General features: G+C 51.4%; 6 protein-coding genes across 6 annotated transcripts; 2 read left to right on the top strand and 4 right to left on the bottom strand.

The window, feature by feature from the left end:
• Window positions 1-283: 283 nt before the first annotated feature.
• Window positions 284-2,909, top strand: BDZ99DRAFT_501584 (uncharacterized protein; the record flags this gene model as incomplete). The annotated part of the gene is made up of 4 exons (XM_033723831.1): window positions 284-449; window positions 844-2,120; window positions 2,171-2,314; window positions 2,376-2,909. 4 exons carry the CDS (start codon window positions 284-286, stop codon window positions 2,712-2,714), a joined length of 1,926 nt encoding a protein of 641 aa, XP_033573021.1. The 3' UTR covers window positions 2,715-2,909.
• Window positions 2,851-4,420, bottom strand: BDZ99DRAFT_103196 (uncharacterized protein). The gene is made up of 2 exons (XM_033712332.1): window positions 4,106-4,420; window positions 2,851-3,925 (listed from the first exon to the last, which is right to left on the bottom strand). Exons 1-2 carry the CDS (start codon window positions 4,266-4,268, stop codon window positions 2,964-2,966), a joined length of 1,125 nt encoding a protein of 374 aa, XP_033573020.1. The 5' UTR covers window positions 4,269-4,420; the 3' UTR covers window positions 2,851-2,963.
• Window positions 4,421-5,753: 1,333 nt separating this feature from the next.
• BDZ99DRAFT_501582 (uncharacterized protein) lies at window positions 5,754-7,227 on the bottom strand (the record flags this gene model as incomplete). Its single annotated transcript, XM_033723830.1, has 4 exons — window positions 5,754-6,185; window positions 6,313-6,367; window positions 6,529-6,820; window positions 6,876-7,227. 4 exons carry the CDS (start codon window positions 7,225-7,227, stop codon window positions 6,150-6,152), a joined length of 735 nt encoding a protein of 244 aa, XP_033573019.1. The 3' UTR covers window positions 5,754-6,149.
• A 3,561-nt stretch (window positions 7,228-10,788) lies between these two features.
• On the top strand, window positions 10,789-12,040 carry BDZ99DRAFT_466345 (uncharacterized protein). Its single transcript, XM_033720750.1, has 4 exons — window positions 10,789-11,067; window positions 11,135-11,627; window positions 11,678-11,776; window positions 11,918-12,040. The coding sequence occupies exons 1-3, from the start codon at window positions 10,827-10,829 to the stop codon at window positions 11,727-11,729; spliced, it is 786 nt and encodes a 261-aa protein (XP_033573018.1). The 5' UTR covers window positions 10,789-10,826; the 3' UTR covers window positions 11,730-11,776; window positions 11,918-12,040.
• A 2,838-nt stretch (window positions 12,041-14,878) lies between these two features.
• On the bottom strand, window positions 14,879-15,534 carry BDZ99DRAFT_466343 (uncharacterized protein). The gene has a single exon (XM_033720749.1). It carries the CDS (start codon window positions 15,500-15,502, stop codon window positions 15,071-15,073), a length of 432 nt encoding a protein of 143 aa, XP_033573017.1. The 5' UTR covers window positions 15,503-15,534; the 3' UTR covers window positions 14,879-15,070.
• A 1,965-nt stretch (window positions 15,535-17,499) lies between these two features.
• On the bottom strand, window positions 17,500-18,721 carry BDZ99DRAFT_103099 (uncharacterized protein). The gene is made up of 3 exons (XM_033712331.1): window positions 18,267-18,721; window positions 17,716-18,205; window positions 17,500-17,663 (listed from the first exon to the last, which is right to left on the bottom strand). The coding sequence occupies exons 1-3, from the start codon at window positions 18,568-18,570 to the stop codon at window positions 17,612-17,614; spliced, it is 846 nt and encodes a 281-aa protein (XP_033573016.1). The 5' UTR covers window positions 18,571-18,721; the 3' UTR covers window positions 17,500-17,611.
• Window positions 18,722-20,904: the final 2,183 nt, after the last annotated feature.

Below are 20,904 nucleotides of genomic sequence, written 5' to 3'. Positions count from 1 at the left end.
CCATATATCAAAAGGAATACAAACCTTTACCGTGACCATATTAGATACATCTTGGATGTGATTGGGCAGACACTATAAAGGATCAACACGATCACCAAGCGACCCCACACTCAAACGCGATGCCAATACGGGAAGGAGGCTGACGGGTGACAGCCACCTCACTGCCAACAACACTGCTGCCTTCGAGCAAATCTATACCCCTACTCCACCCCTTCGCCCTAAGCAACACTTGAGAGCAATTTTCTTTATGGCGTAACCCCTACTCTCAAACACGGAATTCATTATGAAGCTCGATATCTCCACTGACCTCGGCACTGCGCCCCGTCGCCCGCGGCGCCAAATAGACCCAATTGTTGCTCTTTATGCGACTGCGTTGATAGCATTTCCTGCGTTCTTATCTGTAGCTTTCTTGTGGCCGGACTTCCGATGGGGACTGGGTGGCAAAGCGAGTCCGCAGAGGGAGCATGGAGCTGGGTTTAGCTGGGCTACGGGAGGGATGTTTCTCATATGCTGGCAAAGTCATGCACATGGCCATGTTTTCATCGTTTGATGTAGTTGGAAGTGTCTCTTGATTCTGAAGATGCTTGTATTCCTATCTCCTTGTCTCACCTCTTTTCCCTTGAATTTCCCGGCTGCGTTGGTTCTCCTTGGAGCATCCAGGTTCAGACTTTCAAAATGTCAACGCAAACGCTTTCGACTCTATCCGAATCTTCCTGGGCCCCAATAGGTTTTTCCAATAGATACCGACTGACATACTGGCCTTGTAGCTCCAGTCTTCCAAGGACCTCTCGTTCAAACCCTGCTATGAAAGCTTCCAATGTGCTAGACTTGAACTTCCTCTAGACTACTGGAACGGCACCAACACAGACAAAACAATATCTCTTGGGATTGTCAAAGTTCCCGCCAAAGTTCCCGTCTCCGATCCCAGGTATGGCGGGCCGATCCTCATCAATCCCGGCGGACCGGGTGGCTCAGGGACTGGATTTGTTGCGGCTGCCGGTCTCTCTCTTCAGACACTTGTCGACTCAGCAGAAGATCCGGCTGTCACCACCGAGAAGGATTCGAAAGCGAAGTACTATGACATTATCGGTTTCGACCCTCGTGGCGTCGGCGAGACTAAACCCGGTGCATCCTGCTTCACAGATGATGCCTCGAGCTGGTTATGGCTTCTTCGCGAGACAGAGGAAGGCATCTTTGGCAGTTCCGATGCCGCGCTGGGACGGTTGTGGGCCATGAACCAAGCTCTAGGCACCTCTTGCTCTCATAAATCCGAGTCAGGTGACGATATCAAGAAGTTTTTAACCACGGCCTCTGTAGCCCGCGACATGCTAGAGATTATAGAGAAGCATGACGAGTGGAAGTTCTACGAAACTCAGCGAATCTCGAAAGAAATCGTTGATGCAGCCGTCAAACGCAGCCGCAAGACCAGTTACTGCGCCCTCCCCTCCACGCCCGACTACGTCCCCTATGTCCGCGGCACCGCAAAGCTTCAGTATTGGGGCTTCTCCTACGGTTCCTTCCTGGGAAACACCTTCGCGTCTATGTATCCATCTCGTGTCGGTCGCGTCATCCTCGACGGCGTTGTCGATGCTGAAGACTACCTCCAAACCCTCTGGACCGACAACCTCAACGACACCGAGAAAGTAATGACCCACTTCTACACCACCTGCGCCGCAATCGGCTTCGAGAAGTGTGCCCTCGCAGCCCCCAACGCCACAGCCGCAGATGTCGCGAAACGGCTCGCGACCATCGTAGACTCCCTCTACCACAAACCCCTCCCCGTCCCCGGCGACACGCCAGAAGTCATAACCTACAGCGATGCCCGCTGGCTCCTTTTCCTCATGCTCTACAGCCCCCTCGCCACCTTCCCTCTCGTCGCCGACCTCATGTCCGCCCTCGAGGGCCGCGACGGCACCCAATTCGCTGAATTAATCACCCCAGCGCACCACTTCTCGTGCGCCCGCAACGGCTCCGACTCCGTCGTTTACGAGCACCAGGACGCGGCGCAGTACGCTATCATGTGCTCGGACGGCGATTCGCAGACCTGGATGACCTCCAAAGACTTCGAAGCCTACGCCAACGAGCTCGTGGCCCTGAGCCCAGCCATCGGTGCCATCTGGGTGCGGCTGCGGCTGCGCTGTACGGCGTGGGACGTGCGGCCGCTGTATAGATTTCGAGGGCCGATGGGTGGGAAGACGTCGCACCCTGTTTGTGGATTGGGAATACGGCGGATCCGGTCACGCCCTTGACGAACGCGTTTGAGATGGCGAATTTGTTTGAGGGGAGTGGGGTGTTGACGCAGGAGTCGGCTGGGGTGAGTTTGTGAGATCTTGCGGAGGAGTTTGGTGGGGAGGATTATTGCTAACGGGATGCAGCATTGCTCTATCTCAACACCCTCTCTATGTACGGTCGGCCATCTCCGTGCGTATCTTCATGAGGGTGTCCTGCCGCCGCCAGACACGATCTGTGCACCCAGCGAGCTGCCATTTGGTGCTGAACTTCCTCCTTCGTCAGCAGCAGCGTCGGAGGTCCTCCCCTTGCTCGAAGTAGAGCCTGAGCTACGAGAAGCAGCGAGGGTCAAGCTGCTAGCGGCCCAACAGCAACTCAGCGGAGCTTGGTCCTTTGGTCCATGGGGACTGGGCAAGGGCGCTGGGATGGGTATGGGAAAGGCAGAGGGTTGGTTGTTGAAGCTGCAAGAGGCGAGGGGTCTGTAATGGAGAGAAGTTCTGGTATGCATTTATGAAAGGTCTTACTCAGGTTGTCTGAGACTTCGTGGTTTACGAATGATGTTATCATGGAATCGGTGGCGTTGAGCGTCCCTCATAGCAGGTTCAGCATTGGAGAGCAGAATTTTCATGAAAGTCACGTGGTCTATCTTATTCAATCATCAAATGCAATTCCCTATCTCCTACAAACGCTGCTGAATGAGTATCCGGGGTTCGTGAGGCACATTGTGGCTTGCGTTACAGGATATCGCCATCCGTACCATCTCCCGTGCTTTCCCCGTCCTTGTAAGCGGTCTTGGTGCTCTTTGGGGAGCTGGACTTGCTCTCGTGTCCCTGTCCTTCACCCTCATTCCCCTTATCTGCCTCCGCATCATCCTTCTGCCCAAGCTCGTTACTCCCTTCAACGCTGACAGCTGTATCCCTCGCCGGAGATGTCTCGCGTGAAGGGGTGATGGAAGGCTCCGCCGTCGCATCTCGATCATCTCCCTCCGGATATGGGGGCAAAGACTCAAGCGCCTGCGGCAGAGCTTGGGTACCAGTACCAGCAACAGGTTTACGGGGTATCGAAATTCCAAGCGCATCGGCAGCCGTGGTTGTCTCATGCTTCGAAGAAGCAGGGCGGCCATCTTTAGACGCGACCGCGATGTTGTCCTGCTCTTGAGAGTTTCGGCTTTGCTTGTTGGACCTAGGCGAGCTCGGGGCTGAATGGAATTTGTCTACTTCCATGGGAGAAGCTGAACGTCGCTTTTGGGTAGTGGAATCGGGCGACGCTTTGGCTGGCTGAGCTGGATCGGCTGGATCGGCGGTCGTGGCGGGCGGTGTCGGAGTCTTGGGAGCACTCGTGGTGCTGTTCTCGTTGTGCGAAGGACTGAGTAGGCTGTTGCTATTTGCAGAAGGGGCGGGAGCATTCCCCCCCTCTCGTATCCTCTTTGACCTATCCGACGAGGTTGGGTTGGAGTTGGATCGCTTTCTTCTAAAGAGCCCTATTGTGGCTTTTGTTGCCGTCTTTGTACTGCCAATGACATTATCCTTGACTATGCCCACGGCCCTCTTTCCTTTTCTCGATATGGCTGAAATTACGCTGCTTTTGGTCGAGCTGGTCTCGTTTGAGGCGTCTTGAGGAAGAGGTTGCTTCGCATTCGGGTCTGGATTCGCATTCGGGTCTGAGTTCGCGATCGTGTCTGGATTCGTGTTGGTGTCTGGGAATGAACGTGGAGTTAGTACTTTCTTGAAAACAAGGCGTCTTAGTGGAGCGCCTCTGAGCGTTCGCGCGGATGAGCCGTCCTGCTCATGTGGGGGCATATGTGAGCGATGGCACTGCCTTGACAAGGCAGAGGAAGACCGAGTGTGTGTAGATCGATTGCATGAGGGCTACTCACCGGAAGGGTCAGGCTGTTGGACATTGCCAGGCTCATTTGTATTGTCAGTAGTAGTATTCTTTCCCGTCTTTTTCTCCCAAAGCGGCATGATGGCACTTGAAATAGAAGCTAGAGGGAAACGATGACGGACGTGTTGCTGGGTGCATACTTTCGCGACTGTCATATAAGCGGGTATCAAGGAGTTTGCGACCGAATAGTATGTTTGATATGTCTCATACAGCTTATTCGCAGATGTAAGAGGGCGCGCGGGAGTTGGAGGCGCTTCTTATGTTTGTAGTGACCGTGTCTCAAGTGGGCTTGTTTATCAGCCTCGCTTCCGTTACCCACGCAGCCTTGTCTGATTTCAAAATTAGACTCTAGAGGTCTTAGAATGATCTATTATATTAGCTCTATAAGCAACTAAGCAAGGAAACAAAACGTGGCCTCCGTGAATGACTGGACTAGGCCCGCCACCATCTGACCCGGACATCCTCTCTGCGAAGCAACGATTCGAGCGCATTTGCTCAGCAGAATCGCAAATGCATCCTGAAACAGTTCATGTATGACAATTGTCGGTAGAGCATGAATGGTATTGAGGTCTAAGGCAAGGGTCTGGAGCGGTAGCCAGGTTCTCAGCAGCGTGGAGGTGGGCGGCCAGCGAGAGAGAGCGAGAAGGGAACGCTTTTGTGGACCGCAATGCAATATCGTGTTGTGAAGAGTGCTGAGAAATCGTGGATGTCGCACCGGTTGAGGCTCTACAGTTCGAAAGGCTTGGTTGTGGCAAGGGAGCGGGTGATCGAAGAGGTGTAACGCAGATGCTGGGCTATGTTGATAAACATTTAGGTAGAAGAAGCGCCCTTCTGCTTGTAGACGCGATGTCTTAGTGGCCTGGGATATCTTCGATCTGGCAGGTCCTCTTAGAGCTCGGATTTGTCGACACTGCTAAGGAGTTGTGGAGTTGGAAGAGGGCTGCGGGTTGATGGCTGTCGAAGGCGTTGTGGGAGAAGTGCCGTTCGTGATAGTTTGACGATATCTTTCGGCTCTGTCGCTCTCAATTGCTCTGTGCTGGGCCTCTATGTCGGCCTTGACTTCCTGAGCTATGTTTCATGGAATCAGTCATACGGCAGATAACGCACGTTGCTCTCGGTGCTGTGACTTACGGTTCAGAGGCGGGAGGAGCAACACGGGGTAGACTCGAGGCATCTTTCCTTTGCTGTGGGCGAATAGGTGCGGAAAAATCTAGCAGTAATATCGCTTTGCTAGCAGACGTAGGCTCTGAAAGGCTTCATATAGTGGTAGTCCCTACGTGGTCGAAATAATTGGTTGTGGGAGGCCGCCTCGAATCGGAGGGTGCATGCATCGCAACGTAAGGGGGCCATTGCTTGGGTCTACGTACTAGAAGGCGAGAGAGCGAAGGGGCCCATTGGGCTATAGGCGGTGTGCATGGCCTGGCTGAAACGGGATTTCGACCTGGCTAGCCTCCCTGAAGCCCCAATGATGGAGGAGAGACGCCTACGCCACGTGAGGAGATTGTCCAAACGGAACAATTCCGGTCACGAATCTCGTCCAAGGTATTTTCACGTTGTAGTGTGCCTTGTGGATGAGCGACGTTGCTGATTCATTGACTCAATGGTGACGGTACGGATGCTTCGAGGTGCATACTCGGCATCTCTCCACTTGCCGACGAGGGCGAGCGATGGGTCGCATTTCGGGGTGTATCTCGATCGCGTAGAGCACGAGGAAGTTCTCAGGATCGAGTATTCTTATGCAGTACAAGTAAGTTCCGAGCAAGATGCATCCACACGCGAAGGGCTTCGAGAGGCTCGGTATTTGACGAAAGCATTGGAAAAGGAGAGGCGGATCTGAGAGCGGTCCTTCTACCGTGGATGTTGGTGCCTTGTCTGCCTTAATAAAATTGGAGCCAGAAGACCATGGTCTAAGCGTCCGACCCTGGTTCCGCAGGTGTGAGGGTCGAAGCTTTGGCTTTCGGGGAAGACGGAACGGAAAGGTTGGCAGAGCAACGGTGTGAGCCCCATGCAAGGCTGAACGGTGACCTCAATCTCTCTCAGGAGCCTTGATGACGGCCGGAAGAACGGGAGTACTGTCCAACACGAAATTCAGTAGCGCCTTAGTTGCTACTATTCATGATCAAGGCCACAAGAGCAGCCACGAACCTATGCGAGTACTTAGATGGGCTGAAGGGCGGTGGGGGGCGAGACAAAACTTACGCTGTGCTGATCGTAGCGATAAAGATTCGATCTCCAAAGAAGACACAGACGCATCCTAAGAACACAAAGTACGAGATTGATGCGACAAGCAGCTTTACTTTCGTTCCCTGAAAAAGGTAAAGGGAGTTCAAGGAGAACACGGTTACGAAAGCAAGCGTAGGAATACCGATCAGTACTGACAAGAACGAAATCCAGTTTCCGTCGTAACTGACGAACCCGTGTCGGCTGGGAGTCTTGTATCGGAAGTGGAATCTGTGAAAGAATATCGGCACGAGCGTCTCCTTGAGTAACGTCACGAAGTAGCTCTCGATCGGCTCCGGGATTACAGCAAGGAGGTCCTGCGCATGCCCAGAAGGGTTGAGGGTAGAGCCCCAGTTGCGAGCGTCGTCCCCAAGAAGGGAGGACCTGCCCTGGATTTCGCGATTATCGAGAGCGCTTTGAACTATGCCGAGGTGGAACTTATTAACTCCATCTGGGTATAATTCACGATGCCTAAGGATAGCTTTTTCTGAGATTTCCGTTAGTGGTCCGACATAGGCTCGATTCCAACTCAGTCAACTCACGATATTTTGGCAATACCTGCATCAATTCGTTCCAAGCCTCAATTTGTTTTCCCGATGAGTCCCTCAAACGATGCCATTTCTTCGAATACTCATCACCTTCGGGGCTTCGGCTATCTTTAACTTCGGCTTGCAAAAGCTTTTCTTCCAACTCTCCAAGCTCGGCTTGAAGATAGAGAATATTACGAACTGATGAGGTATGATATCCCCGGACATGAAAGGCATGTGGGTCGACGGCCATGAGATGTGCAAGGCCGGGGTAACCCTTGACATGGCGTTGGGAATAATCGGCAGATGCGGCACCAGACGAGGGACCAATCCCGTCGACTGTAATCTTCGAAGAAGCATTACCCATGTTGTGAGTGTGAATAGAAAGAAACAACAGCTGGGCTGGATGAAAGAGGTCTTCAAATCTTTCTAGAGATGAGTATGATAAAAGAAGGAACAAATGGATGTGCGCATCAATTTATATTCAATCCGGCGACCGGTAGGACAGTTCGGCGGCTCAAAAACAGCACACCAACTTCGAAACAACGCAGCAATCCAGCAAAAAGGCAACTGCCTAAATGCAAAGCGCCTGCTGAGTACTCGGCAGTGTGAAAGACTGCAAGAAAGAACGAAAATAGGTATGTTGAACCCTAGACTCTGAACAACGTCTTCGTCCTTCGCCCCATTCACATACAGAGAAGGACAGAGAACCAAGCTACCGGCATCAACAACTCACGAGGATTGGATATGATCCCCACCTCACCCGCTGCCTCGTGAGGCTCTTGAAGATAGGAGTAAGCGCTGTCACTGCACCATAGGGTCATCCTCCGAGGTCGAACACCTATCGCAGCCCCTCGGATGAGGCAGAAAGACGAAGAGTCATAGCCCGTGCGGCACAGTACGCACACCTGAGGAGGCTCCTGAGACTAAGGAGGGATGAGAAAGTGTGGCTGCTATTTTTGAGCGTCGGGAAGGTCGTGAGTGGAATCGTCTCGGCCTATCGTTACCAACCATGGGCAACGCAAGGGTGAGTATGGGGATGGGGCGGCACGAGCTGGCTAGGAGGGTATCATTGCATACCAAGTTGCATAAATGACGGTTGTTGAATGGATTGTTGATGAAGTGGTGTGTTGCGACGATGAGACTTCGTGAGGGGGGAAGTTAATCCCGGCGTATTGGGTAACTGCCGAGCGTGTCGTGGAGGCAGCATCGCCTCAAGTGGTCTATCGCAGAAATCCGATAACGAATATGAACGAGCCATATATGTCTCTTTGGATCGAGAGCAGCGCTTGACCGTGGGAGGCTGATGAAGGACATGCTGGAGGAAGGCCGCTAGCTTCGTCTCACACGGTTGTCTCCTCCGAGAGGACAACAAGAAATGGAGAAAGATGTTTTGGAGAGCGTCAGTCTAAAAGTCACCAACTGTTCAGGGGCTGAACACCCCGGAAAACGCGCGAATGTTGGCGCTGTTCTGTGACCGCCTTATGATAGTAGCGTTCTGAGACTGATCAATCACATTTTAGAGCAAGCGAGTATGTATCTCTAAGGCAACTTGTGGGTGAAGGGTACCTTGTTCTACCTGAGAGGTAACACGGAAGAGGTGTCTGAGCGTTTTTGACTCTCTCTACGTTCACTTCTTCATTGCGACCCCATCCGCAGCTGGGCAGAATCCACCGCACAACTACCTATACTGTCTCCATCTTCCGAACGATGATATATACCATCAAGGCCACTAGATTGTTCATTGCATTCACTTGAGAAGACGGATGATGAGCTAGAGAGGCAATTGACCCTTGTAGAGGTCAATGTGCCGCATCTCGATTAGTTTTTAAACTCTTAACGCTATACACTCATTCGCAAAAAAACCGACGTAATGCTGATGCAAGATCCGTTCCATTAGATAAGACTTTCAAGAATACTAAACCCTCATGGTCCTCCTGAGAGACGTCGAACTTCCTTCCTCGCCCACCCCGACCCTCCGTCATACCTCGACGCAGCGACGACAAGCTGCCATACTTCGAGTCCTTATTCACGTAAAACTCAATGCATGAGATCACACATATGCAAAGGATTATAAGCGAGTGATAGGGTGGTTGGTCTGTGGTAGTGATGCTCGGGCATGGAGCTACCGATGTAAAATCACGATAGTTCAGGCTATCGCGCTTCAAGCTGATTGAGGATACCCGAGAGACCCTGTACTGCGGATACTGCGCTGTCCGCGCTCGTCGTGGGTGTTGTGGAGTGGGATGTGGTGCCTTGAACGTAGACCGTCCCTGCTGCTTGAGTGTGACAATCGAGGTTGAGACGGTGACGGAGGAGTGAGCCAGGAGCGCTCCTCAGATTAAGCTCTGTCGATTAGGATCGTAGCAAAAATCCTCTCAGACGTTATGACGGTCCTCGTCTTCGTTCTAAAATGTAGATACAATATCAGGACTTCAACCGGGTGATCGAAGTGGAGTGAGAGCCTTACCAGTATTTCCCCTTAAGTTGAAGAAGTAAGTGTATGTACTTTATCCGCAAGATTTGCTGGGTTGCTCTGGAATGCGTTGTGCTTGGATCGGAGTACCGTGCTGAAGGCGGTCGTAAGTTTGTCCCTTTTGATCCAGCCTGAGAGAAAGCGAGGTGTCTCTGATCGATTCTCATCGATTTCATGACCTCCAATGCCCCCGAAATGCCTTCAGTACCAATAGAAACGACTTTCATACATACTCTTCGCTGATTTGCTTAACTCCTCAGCCGCCGAAGCCCCTAGCTGAGGCTTCCCGATGTGTTACACCCCCTGTCTTTCCCTCCCCATCATCCCCTAACGACGTTGACTCACCTCGACGATGCACAATCCTTGAAGCGACATATGTTGGTGGTGGCAATATCTGAACTGCATCTTGTATGGCTACTTTCAATTGCTATTCGTATCTTGAGGCCAAGTAAGAGTGCTGCCTGACGAACATTGCCTGCTAGACTCTCAATCGAACGACGATCGATCGCGCAGCCTTCCATCACCTTCTCTACTGATCGTGGTGGGCCTACGTGGACCAATCTCCACCACGTATGTCTTTAGTTTTAGTTTTGAGTGAGCCAAGGTCAGGTAGCCGCGAGATCCGACCCTGGCATCTCGCTCATCCCCGACGTTTCTGCTCGCGCAATCCACAACTAACGCTTATGCAGTCAGGCATGCGCTCACTTGTAAGGCGAACGGCCCGTACCGCTTCGAGTGCCCTATGGAGTTTCCTCTGTCCAAGGGAGGGCGGGGACTGGTAGCCAGCGACTCCTTTCGACACCGCTACCCCAACACCTGGTCGGTCTGCTATCTCTGAATGTGCTTCAGAGCCTCATTATACTCTTCCGCTGTGCCACATGCCTACCGTAGGCGCACTCATGCTTGCCTAGGGTGTGCTGCGATTCGATCCACGAAGCTGTTTTGGAAAGCTGCCATGCCCTAAATCGCAGGACTGACGTCCCCAAAAGATGCGAAATAATACCGGTGAGATAACGAGAAGAGTTATTGGTCGGATGAGCGGTTGCCGTGGCTGACTTCACGATGCGTCGTTTTCCGCGTGCATTGAAGCTGCTCCACGGTCGGCGATGAGAGGACCAAGTGGGCGATTTTGCCTAGGAACACTAGCGGACCCATTATCTTGGGATGCTGAATTCAATAATCGTCCCCATACTCTGCCTTACGATGCAAGTGGTTGAAGGAATTGCGAGGTTGACAAGCTGGGCTTCATGACGACGAGTGGGCGAAACGGTAGGCGGCTGTATATAAGAAAGAAGGGGCCTCCAACCTCACTCTTCCTTTCTTTCATCGAACCTTTAATTCTGGAATCAATCTTTCCAAGTTTTGTGCCTCGAGAAAATTGAGACTTGTCGCTCCACTAGAAAACTGCTAGCATCATGCAGCCTCGGCTGAGTCTGTCCCATCCCCGGTTCTCAAAGCTCCACGAACATCTTGCGATATGTCCGGAAAGCATGCTATTACCTCGATACGGGAAACTCTCAACTGAAATAATATATGAGATTCAACATGACTTGGAAGAGAAATGCCAGGAATTTGAAGAAGCGAGGTACCAGCTAGAGGAGTGCCGTCGTCGGGCGGTGCACGTGAGCGGCAATGCAAACCCGATCCAACCTACCGAAAGAGAGGTCAAAGACATCGAAACTAAGTTCGCAAGGCTTAAGACTGAACGGCGGGACCTCTGGTTCATGTATAGTAAGTCTCGAAATTCGAGCAAATTCCCAGGCGTTCCCGGTTGAACGACACTAAAGAAAATACCTAGATAAGGCTCTCAGTAGCTATGCAAAGACCGCCGCACTCCCAGATCCAATCAGGTTCAGCCATAACGACTTCCATAAGGAGATGGAGAGGTGTGATCCTGATGCAAAGCTTCATCCCGTATTTGGTTGCTATGGAAGTTCGATTGATCGTGATCTCTGCACGATCAAAGAATATCCGCCCATGGACCCTTTCTCCAACTTGATCATCTTTCATGTCCTCATCCGGTTAGGAGAGAGTAAGCGTTTTGAACGCTTCTTCGAGGACAAGTCTACTCAGAAGCTGGGTGTTGTGGCTGGAGTTGTCACTACAGCAACTCACGTAATCAATAGTGTTCTTCTGCCCCTCTTCCTCGCTGGATCGATAATCGGACTATTCTTCGTCAAATCGATGATAGCTCGGCTTGCTGTTATTGTCGCGTTGCTTTTAGTATTCTCCTTCGTGGCGATATTCTTCGTGAGATCGGGTCGGAACGATATGGTCATTTTTATGTCTGCGTATGTCTTAGAGAGCTATATTCTTGATGGATGTGGCTAACATAAAGCAGATATGCGGCTGTACTGGTCGTCTTTGTGAGCGGCAACATGTCGTCTCAATGATAACTGCGATCAAACGTCGCAGAGGTGAGGTTGAAGGGAATCCGCGAGTAAGTCTAGCCTCCAGGCTCCAATCCACACACCGCCTCCACCCCGGTCCCCGGTATGCGGCCGACAGCCTCAAAACCATGGCCAAGCATCTTCCACGTGACTCCCCCTAAGATGATAGCAAGGGGCTGATGATATGACAGCATGAGATCGCCAGTGGCGCTTGACGACACATGAATAGCCGAATATTGCAACCTTGAAGGCACAAAAGTGGCAGTCCTATCTTCCGGGAGCGGAACAATCAGAGTAATAAAAACAAAAAGTATCTTATTTACGATGAGCACTTCTACGCGACTTGCCATGTGTCCTTGCCTCACCTAACGTGGAGAGCGTTGAGGTCCCATCGTATCTAACCCCAGTCTAACGTGACAGGAAACGCACCGTGCTATGGAGCCGAAGCGCACCTCTACGTCGAGGCCCTCCGAACAGTGAGAGGTAAGATTGAGGGATAGCAATGATGGCTTGACTTGGTTCACTGTGTGGTCAGTCCTTGGAAGGGGCTTGTAAAGAGGCTGGCGTGCCCGTTTCGCCCCGTTTGTATGGGGCAGACTGCAGCGGAGACTCGAACTTCCCCCTTCGCACACAGCAGCCTCCCTCACACTCGCAAAGCGCGTCCTTTCTCACCTGGGCCCCTTCTCGTACCCACGATATCAAGGCGCATCTGTTCTGTCCAAGGACTTTTCCCAAGGAGGCAGTCAGATATCGATTTGGTTACCGTCCACATTGCCACGCCGATACCATTCTCTGGTCCGCAGAACGCTTCTCGGGTTGCTATCATAGCCATGGCTTCAGGTCGGGCAGCCTTCATCCCGTTCTCCCGAAGATACTACAAGCCTGCTAGTATGACTCGCCCTCAACGGATCCCCTGTCGCAGAGTACTGATATATGCCACCGAATAGCCCAGAGGAACCCAGAGAACCAGCAGGCACGGTCGCGCCCCAACGAGTCGCCAGATCGTACACCTTCCTCTCAGAGCAATACTGCGAACGGCACGCAGATGAAAGCCGACCGCGGAGACCGCAATACAATTTCTTCGTCGGGATCAACATCCCTCTATCCTGACGATGCTCCATCACAGCATTCTAGATCCTAGCCTTATGTCAACCGACGCGACTTTCTCGCCAACACACGCCCTTTGAGCCACGGCACTATCCTCTCGACAGACATCAATGAAAGCGATCAATTTTGATTACGATTCGCTTCCGTTAAAACCTGTTTCTGCTACCCTGAGCTGCTATCGACGGTCAAGCTGTCCGAGTCCCGCTAGCCCACCGTGTTCTATACGATTGTCAAGGTCCACCATGTCGTCAAGCTCTACCATTTGTCTACTTACGACATACGGCTATAATCAACTCGAAAGAACGCACTATCCTAGAGGCTATTTAGTTTGCACGGACGGTTCTAAGGCTCGGACCGGGCCATACAATTAGCAGGCTTTGACATATTCAGTCACGGTGGATGTGCCTCATTTTGGTTATACTCCTTTGCGCATAGACCTGAGACAATTCACACTTTTGGTAGAACGCTCTTGCCGACTTCGACGCGTGCTGGAACAAAGTGAGTGTGATACGCGTTCTTGCGCTAATACTGCGACTGTAACAAATATAGGACATAATGTCGAACCTCTCGCACCTTCTATACACCTACATAGGGACTCAGCCCTACGTCAGACAGCCTCCGATGTAAACCGACGAACGTGTTGCAGGCTTTATAACAATGGCTAGGATTCCGACCACAGCAGGCAACCTCCTATCGCGCTTTCAGCTACCCTCCCAAACGAAGCAATGAAACGACGATATGGTTCCAGCGCCGACAAGGACGAAAAGAACATCAAAACCAATATAGTAAGGGCTAGTAACGGAGAACAAAACCACCTTTCAGCTAGGCGGCCTCACATCCAGTCAAGGTTTATGCACCAGCCTTCCTTATTGCTTTCATTACCGACTCGATTTAGCATGGAACCATCCTCAATCTACTCGCTCACACGACGTAGCAAAAATGGTTCAGTGAGGACGAGGACAAAACCAAAGGCAACATGCCAGCAACATTCCCAACAACAGCACCAGCAAGGGTACTAGCAATAGTACCAGTAACATCGACAGCACAGTAGTCCCGCCAACAACAATAAATGCTCCAGGCCCAATTGGCTAGCTGTTGGCAATGGACAATAGACTGACCATTCAGACGAGAAAGCCTCCCGTCCAATCGGTTACCATGCAATCAGCTTTCCCTATACCTTCTTGAAATGACTCAGGATCACTCCGTCTTCCGTGGAACATCCTAGGTATAACTGCGTCTAGTCTTCAGGGATGCCCATAAAGGCCTCAGCCGCCGGAATCTTCTACTTTTATAATCACACTAACCTCGCGTATGTTATACAGACACCACCACGAAGCAACCGGCGCCACTCGACTCGAACGGAGCCGCTTAGACAGATCACCCCCCGAAAAAGAGACCAAAGTTTTCGCTCATAGAGATGTTCTCCAGCTTTCTTAGAGCGCAATCGCCGGATGAAGACAACCCTGCCAAAGGCGACCAAGATGCGAGAATGGATGTGATGAACTCGATGAGATTCGATCGGATACATCTCACTGTCTCTCCGGAAAGGACTCCAAGAAACAGACTTGCGACGACCTCCAAGACGATCCCTTGTACCAAGCTCACCGCTTTTCAGAGCAGGCCAGATGCCATTGAAGTATCTCTGTCGCAAATTATGCGGAGAGAGCACCTACATTTGCTTGCTCGGTATGAAGGGGACAGGTGATGAGGCCTCCGTCGTCACCGCTCCTCGTATGATATCAACATCGCTCAAACGAAGACGAATCCTATCAGATTCTTCGAACCTAACCACCACATGGCCTTAGTAGCTATAGCAGAAGTCAAGGAAGCCACTGTCCAATTTTGACGGTATGGCTAGTCTGTATTCCATCGCCGGCACCTGTCAAACTGGACCTCAAGTACTTGTTGCTGATACTGTTGTTAGTGCCATGGCTGATACTGTTTCTAGCCCTTCGGAGAGCTCGTCATGCTCTCAGCTCCCTCCTCCTTCTCTTTATTTTCTTTCATCTTATTACTCTCTCCGACCGAGACGTATCGGGGTATCGCAGATAGTGTATTATTCGAAGAAGTCATGGAACGTTCCTTCACCTTGACTGTATCCCTCAGGCCTCTCGCAACCTTAGGAGGCGTGGAAGGCTCTGAGCTATCACCAAGTGTGCCTCCCTCCGAGTATGGAGGTGGAGAGTCCGGCGTATGCCTCGGAGGTTGGGCACGAGTATCGGCAACAAGTTTGCGACTCATTTTATCAAAGCGGAGCACACAGCCAAAGCGTTTGGTGTCCAATGCGAGGGACTGGGAGCCTGCTCGGTGGTATGCGCCGTACTAGCGTCTTGTGCGTTTTCCTTCGATGTCGATGAGCCGGGTTTGTGCTCCCTATGCGCCCTTTTCCCTGTACCCTCGCAATCTAGGCATGTATCCTCATTTCCGATGCTGGTACGCCGAGTCGAAGTTTCGAGAGCCGGGCTGGCGGTGCTTGGAAATGTATTGGCGTTCGTGGCACGGTGTGCGGGGCTGAAGGGCTGTGTTGGGGAAAGCCGGCATGTTGGCCATCCGAATTTGACCTGCATAGGTGCTAGGAGGTATGGTTTGGCAGGAGTGCTCGTAGTAATGCTGACACTTTGTCGGGGAGCCGTGATTGCTGGAAGCTGAGGGTCCAGGAGTCTTCGCATCTTGGTGGTTTTTGGTAGAGTCGTCTCCCAGGTCCCGAAAGTGCCATGGCCATAGTATTTAAAGCGCTCAAAGCTCAATCTCTTTCGTAGGGGTAAGTTGGGTGGGTTGTTTCTGTTTAAGTCATCTTGGGCAGACTGATTCGCGTTCGTCTGCATGTTACGTAGGACGTTGATGAAACATGCCTGCGGTGTCGCGAGAGCCAGTAGATTGAGGATGGCTCCATGCCGAGGTGGCAGGGGAAGCAACGAGGAAGGCTCATGCATGAATACCGACTGGACGTAAGGTTGCCTACCTGAACGCCGGTCTCGTTTTCTATTCTCGGACTCTAGCGCTGGAGCTCTATGACCATTTCGTTGCTTCGCTTGAGGGGTTAGATAATAGCGCGATAGAAGGTCGTCTGCGAAGGCTGGGAGCACGGCCTCGTACATGGATCTGGAACGTGCCATTTTACATACATCTAAGCCCGTCTAACCTAAATCTATATCCCTGTCCGAGAGTGAAGAAGCCGCCGGATATTCCGCGTGCGTTCGGTGTTTGCTACGATCGCAGAATCAGCACAAAAACCGACATCACGTCTCCTCTTGTTCCAGCACGCGTTCAAGTCGGCAAGAGTCTTTTTGATGATCCGAGCTTTGTCGAGTTGTCTTGAGTCTATAAACAAATAAGAACACCCAGAAGAGATGTGTTCACCGCGATCGATCATGCCAAACTCCAATACGATGACCCAGATAGGCTATCCGAACCGCCAACGGAACGATCCAGACGGCCTCTAGGATAGCGTATCCTTCCATATCGAATAGCGTATCCTTCTATATCGAATATAGCCATGTACTGTGAGGAAGCAATGGGTGGTGTTTAACAATATGATGGACCTGGATACTCGTGTGGGGCGGCACAATGGGCTAGAGGGAGGAGGGACTAAGGCCGCTTGTCGGTGGATCCTAGCTTAGGCGTGCAGCAACGAAGGCTTATATAGAAATGAACAATATCTAAGATCAATTGCTTTTGTCGAGGCCCATAGATGGAGCGGTGCCGTCGCTGAAGGAGGGTGTTTTGACGTGGAAGTCGCGTCGGTCGGGGCAAGGATATGAGCTGGGGTGTCGTGAAGGAGCATCATCGGGAGAGTAGCCTGATTGTAACGCTCATCCCGAGCAGGTGGTTGTGAGCCTACTTCCTCGGCTTATTGTCCGCGTTGATGCATTCCCAGGACCTTTCTAGGGGCGTTGTCCATCGTGCGGGAGCTCATTGGTCTGGCCTCGCTTCGTGTGGTGCTCTTCTAGTTCTTCTTCGCTAATCAATCGTCCTGTATTAGTATCTTGTATGGAGAGACCTTTTGAGAGTGAGCCATACGAGGTAGAGGGGGGAGTGGCACAAAATAATCCCGCATTTGATCTGAAGCCATGGCCAACAAAATGGTCAGAGAAGTGATCGGGCTAGGTAACGGCAACTGTGAGAAGGAAGAGGGGAAACCTTCCACTACAGAGTCAAAGAGCCTGGGGAAGTGGGTATGGGGGTCGCACAAGGGACCAAGGATATGCTTGAGGAGGGTGAAGATAGTCTATGTGCGGGATGGGGAATCGGGAACCTCGCCACGGCCGGGCGTAAAGTAACGAGACTCGAGCGACTAGCCCCTGAGCATGGCTTGATCATGTTTCGACTCGCAAGTACCAAGTCAAGCCCTAAAATTCAGGCTTCAATCTTATCGTGGACGTCAGCAGGATGCGCTCCGACTCCCGTGAGCACGGTGCGTATCGTGACGCGTTGGGTCGGTGCCAGGAAACACGAGAGTTCACAAGGAGACTTGTTCGCAATTTCAGAATTTTGCACTTGTAGTGTCAATTTCATCTGTAAAATAGGTAATGCCATTTTTGTGTCGCCATTTTGAACACATTAGCGGTGTGTGAGTTTCAGCTGCATGGCAAGCGATCTCCTGTGCTGTCGCATAATTAGCGTAGTCAAATGCATAAAGTGAAGTTGAGTCGAGTCACGTGGTGTTGTTGAGGATTTGGTCGGCCGGAGAACGGAGCGGTGAGTGGACTGGAACCTAGGGAAGGCTGCACTTACTTCTCTCGACCTCATCTCTCTCGAAAATTCTCTGAGTGTCGGCCTCAAGGAGATGATATGTTGCCGCTCACAAAGACTACCAACACAGCTGCATACCTGCTTCTCATCAGCGACAGTCATCAGGATTGGCTCCGTCTTGTGCACTAACGCCGACATAAATATTATCATCTCGTTCCGACTGGATCCTGCAAGGAAGATTGCCGATAGGGCGAATACCAGCAAGAACACAGGAATGATAGCAAGCCGGATTGTCATTGGTTTGACCGCGTACAACGTCGCTATAGATGCGGAGTAGAACAGTGGGACAATGGCACACGTGATCACGTGAGTAGTTCGACGAATACCTCGAGTCATGAAGCCTCGCTCTCTAGTTGACTTGTCGTTAAAGCAACGTCTAAAGAGCGGCTTCTTAGAAAGCCACTTGAGAAGCCGTATGATCAATCTTGAGAAGGGATCCATCGACGGTGGGGCTGTATGCACGCAAAGGTCGCGGTCGATGGGCCCTGGGAAAGAGCCATATACGGTAGGGAGTATTCCATTGGGAGTACAGCGTTTGTATACTTCGTGGAAGTCTTCGAAATGGAACTCGGTGGGGTCTGGTAGTGCTGCGACGTTTCCACACACGCCAAGCATCGTGCCTGTTTGAATGAGCATAGCTGAAGCACCACGCATCTCAACTTTTGCACGGCTGAAACATACCATAGGTAAGTAGTAACTCTCTTAGCTCAACTTTGAGCCTCTTCATGTCTTCGTTGGTGGATTTCTTCTCATCGGGGCCGGCATAGCTGCCTGTGGCAACCATGCGATCATGGCGATCTGTGAGTTCCCTTTGCTTCTCCTCAATATCGTTCAAGAGTTCGTATAATGTTCTAGCCCATAATTCCCCAAGTCGAGGAAATACGCCGCTTTGTGGGCATATCGCGATATGTTGATGGACGGTCGGATGGGCGGGATGCGATGGCAAGAAACGCCGCTCGCCTCCACAGGCCTGTTCGTCAGGCATCAGGATACCGCCGCAGTCGAGGTAAACGCCGTTATTTTTTTGGGGCTTTATTGGACGCAATTGAAGCTACAATATTGATATTACGAGAGAATGGAAAATAACGTTGGATGCGCTCCCTTTATATTTCTTCACCTATCGCATCTCTGCCTCAAAGCCAAGGAACCCAGCTTGCCAACCTTGCAGCTCTCCCGGCGCGTAGAATCACAGGGCAAACTTTGGAGGCAAGTTGTAGAGTCAGCTTCCCGAGAGGATGGCTCCGATAGCGTTTCCAGGCAGACTTACCCCCTTCGTCTTCTCATCGTAAACAGTTGGGCAGCTTCAATATGCGACAACAAAGACGCGCTGTGAAGTCAGCCACGGCAACTGCTCATCCGACCAATAATTCTTCTCGTTATCTCACCGGTATCGACTTCATATGTATTGACGACATCAGTCGTGCGATTCAGCGCCTAACAGCACTTCAAACCGATTCCGCAGATCGAATCGCACTACACCACGCCTAAGGTCGAGAGCGACTACTGTAGGTTTGCGGCGCAGCGAGGGAGTATAATGAGGCTCTGAAGCACATTCAGAGACAGCAGACCGACCGGGTGTTGTGATAGCGTTGTCGAAAGGAGTCGCTGATTGCCAGTCCCCACCCTCCATCCGACGGAGGAGACTACATGCGGCATTCGAAGCGGTACGGGCCGTCCGCCTTACGACTGAGCGCCTGCCTGACTGCATAAGCGTTAACCGTGGAGACGTGTTGCGCGAGCAAAAAGGTCGGGGAAAGCGAAGTGACGGGGGTCGCATCCCGCGGCTAAGCTGACTTCAACACCAAGAACACAATTATGCGGCGTGGAGATTGGTCCACGTAGACCCGCCATGATCTGTAGAGAAGGTAATGGAAGGCTGTTCAACCGCTAGTCGTTCGATGAAGGAATGTGTGAGGCAGTGTTCGTAAGGCATCCAAAGAGACCCAATACAAAGATGCCGTTCAGATATTGCCACCACCAATATATGCCGGTTCAAGGATATGCGTCATCGAGGTGAGTCAAGGTCGCTGGGAGTTGATGGGGAGGAAGAGTTGGACGCGTGTGATCAATCGGGAAAGCCTCTGCTTGGGCTTCGGAGCGCGCGGCTGAATATCAAGCAGATCAGAAAAGAGTCTGCATGGAATTCAGTTCCATTAGCGCCACAGACATTCTGTGACAATGGACGTGTTGGAATCGATGAGATTCGATCGGATACACCTCGCTGTCTCGACAGGTGGGACTCGAACTTGCGATCACCTGGAAAAGACAGTCTTATTTCGAGTTAATCATCTTCTGGAGCAATCCAGACCCCATGGAAGTACCTATCACGGATTTTCCGCGACAACAGTACCTAACTAGACTTTCTTGTTCGGCTTGAGAGGATCTCACTCGACAACGCTCACTTAGAACTCCTTGTATAATATCAACATCGCTCAAATGAGGATGATTCATATCGGATTCTTCGAACTTAATCACCACATGGCCTTAGTAGCTATAGCAGAAGTCAAAGAAGTCATTGTCCAATTTTGACGGTCGCCGTGCGGTTCTTCGTCACCACTTCTCCCCTACCACGGTTCTACTTTTCCAGCCTTCACAAACTTTTACTTACCTACGTAATCTGTCACCTTACCTACAGAATTTGTCACAAACCCACGGCTCTCTCTTTTAACCAGAATTTTTCCCTTCATAGCCTCGTCATCAGATTGCCCAGAAGCTCCAATCTACCACGGAACCACCCACTGCCCGCTGACTCACCGCTGACTCATCCCCTCCACGAAAATCTACTTAAACTCGCCCTCTCCCCGTCCCTCTTCTCTTCTTCGCCTTCGGGCATTCCCTCCTTCCACTTCCTAAAATCAAGGTCTCACTCCATGTATCACATATATTTGTATATGTAGGGCACAAACCCGGCCCTTGTAGACTATGCTATCTCGACCCTTCCCCGGCCATGTATTCCCACCTTCTGTCACTCTTTCGGGGCAGCGTGTTCACAGATACTTAGGTGGAACTGAGATCGTCAGGTGGATGAGATTCTTGTGGATTTGGTTGGATATTTTAGAGGTTTTTGACCCGAGAAGGGTTTTCCTCGCAATTATATGATGTTCTTATCTACTACTTCGAACTATTCTTGCTGTGATGGTTGTGAGTGTGTGATGCCACTGACATTGAGTGGTGAGGACAGATTGCCTGAGTGGTTTTGAGCTGTCGAACTCCGACCCACGACACCAGATGGCATACTCAAATTTTGAACAACGTTAAACGGCATCAGAACACCGACACGGAACTAGTGTAAGAGCTTCTTCCATTAGACTGCATCCTC

Source organism: Mytilinidion resinicola, assembly GCF_010093595.1.
Source record: "Mytilinidion resinicola strain CBS 304.34 unplaced genomic scaffold BDZ99scaffold_17, whole genome shotgun sequence".
Taxonomy (NCBI): domain Eukaryota; kingdom Fungi; phylum Ascomycota; class Dothideomycetes; order Mytilinidiales; family Mytilinidiaceae; genus Mytilinidion; species Mytilinidion resinicola.
The sequence above is the reverse complement of the archived record's forward strand: the minus strand, read 5'-3'. Positions and strand labels throughout refer to the sequence as shown.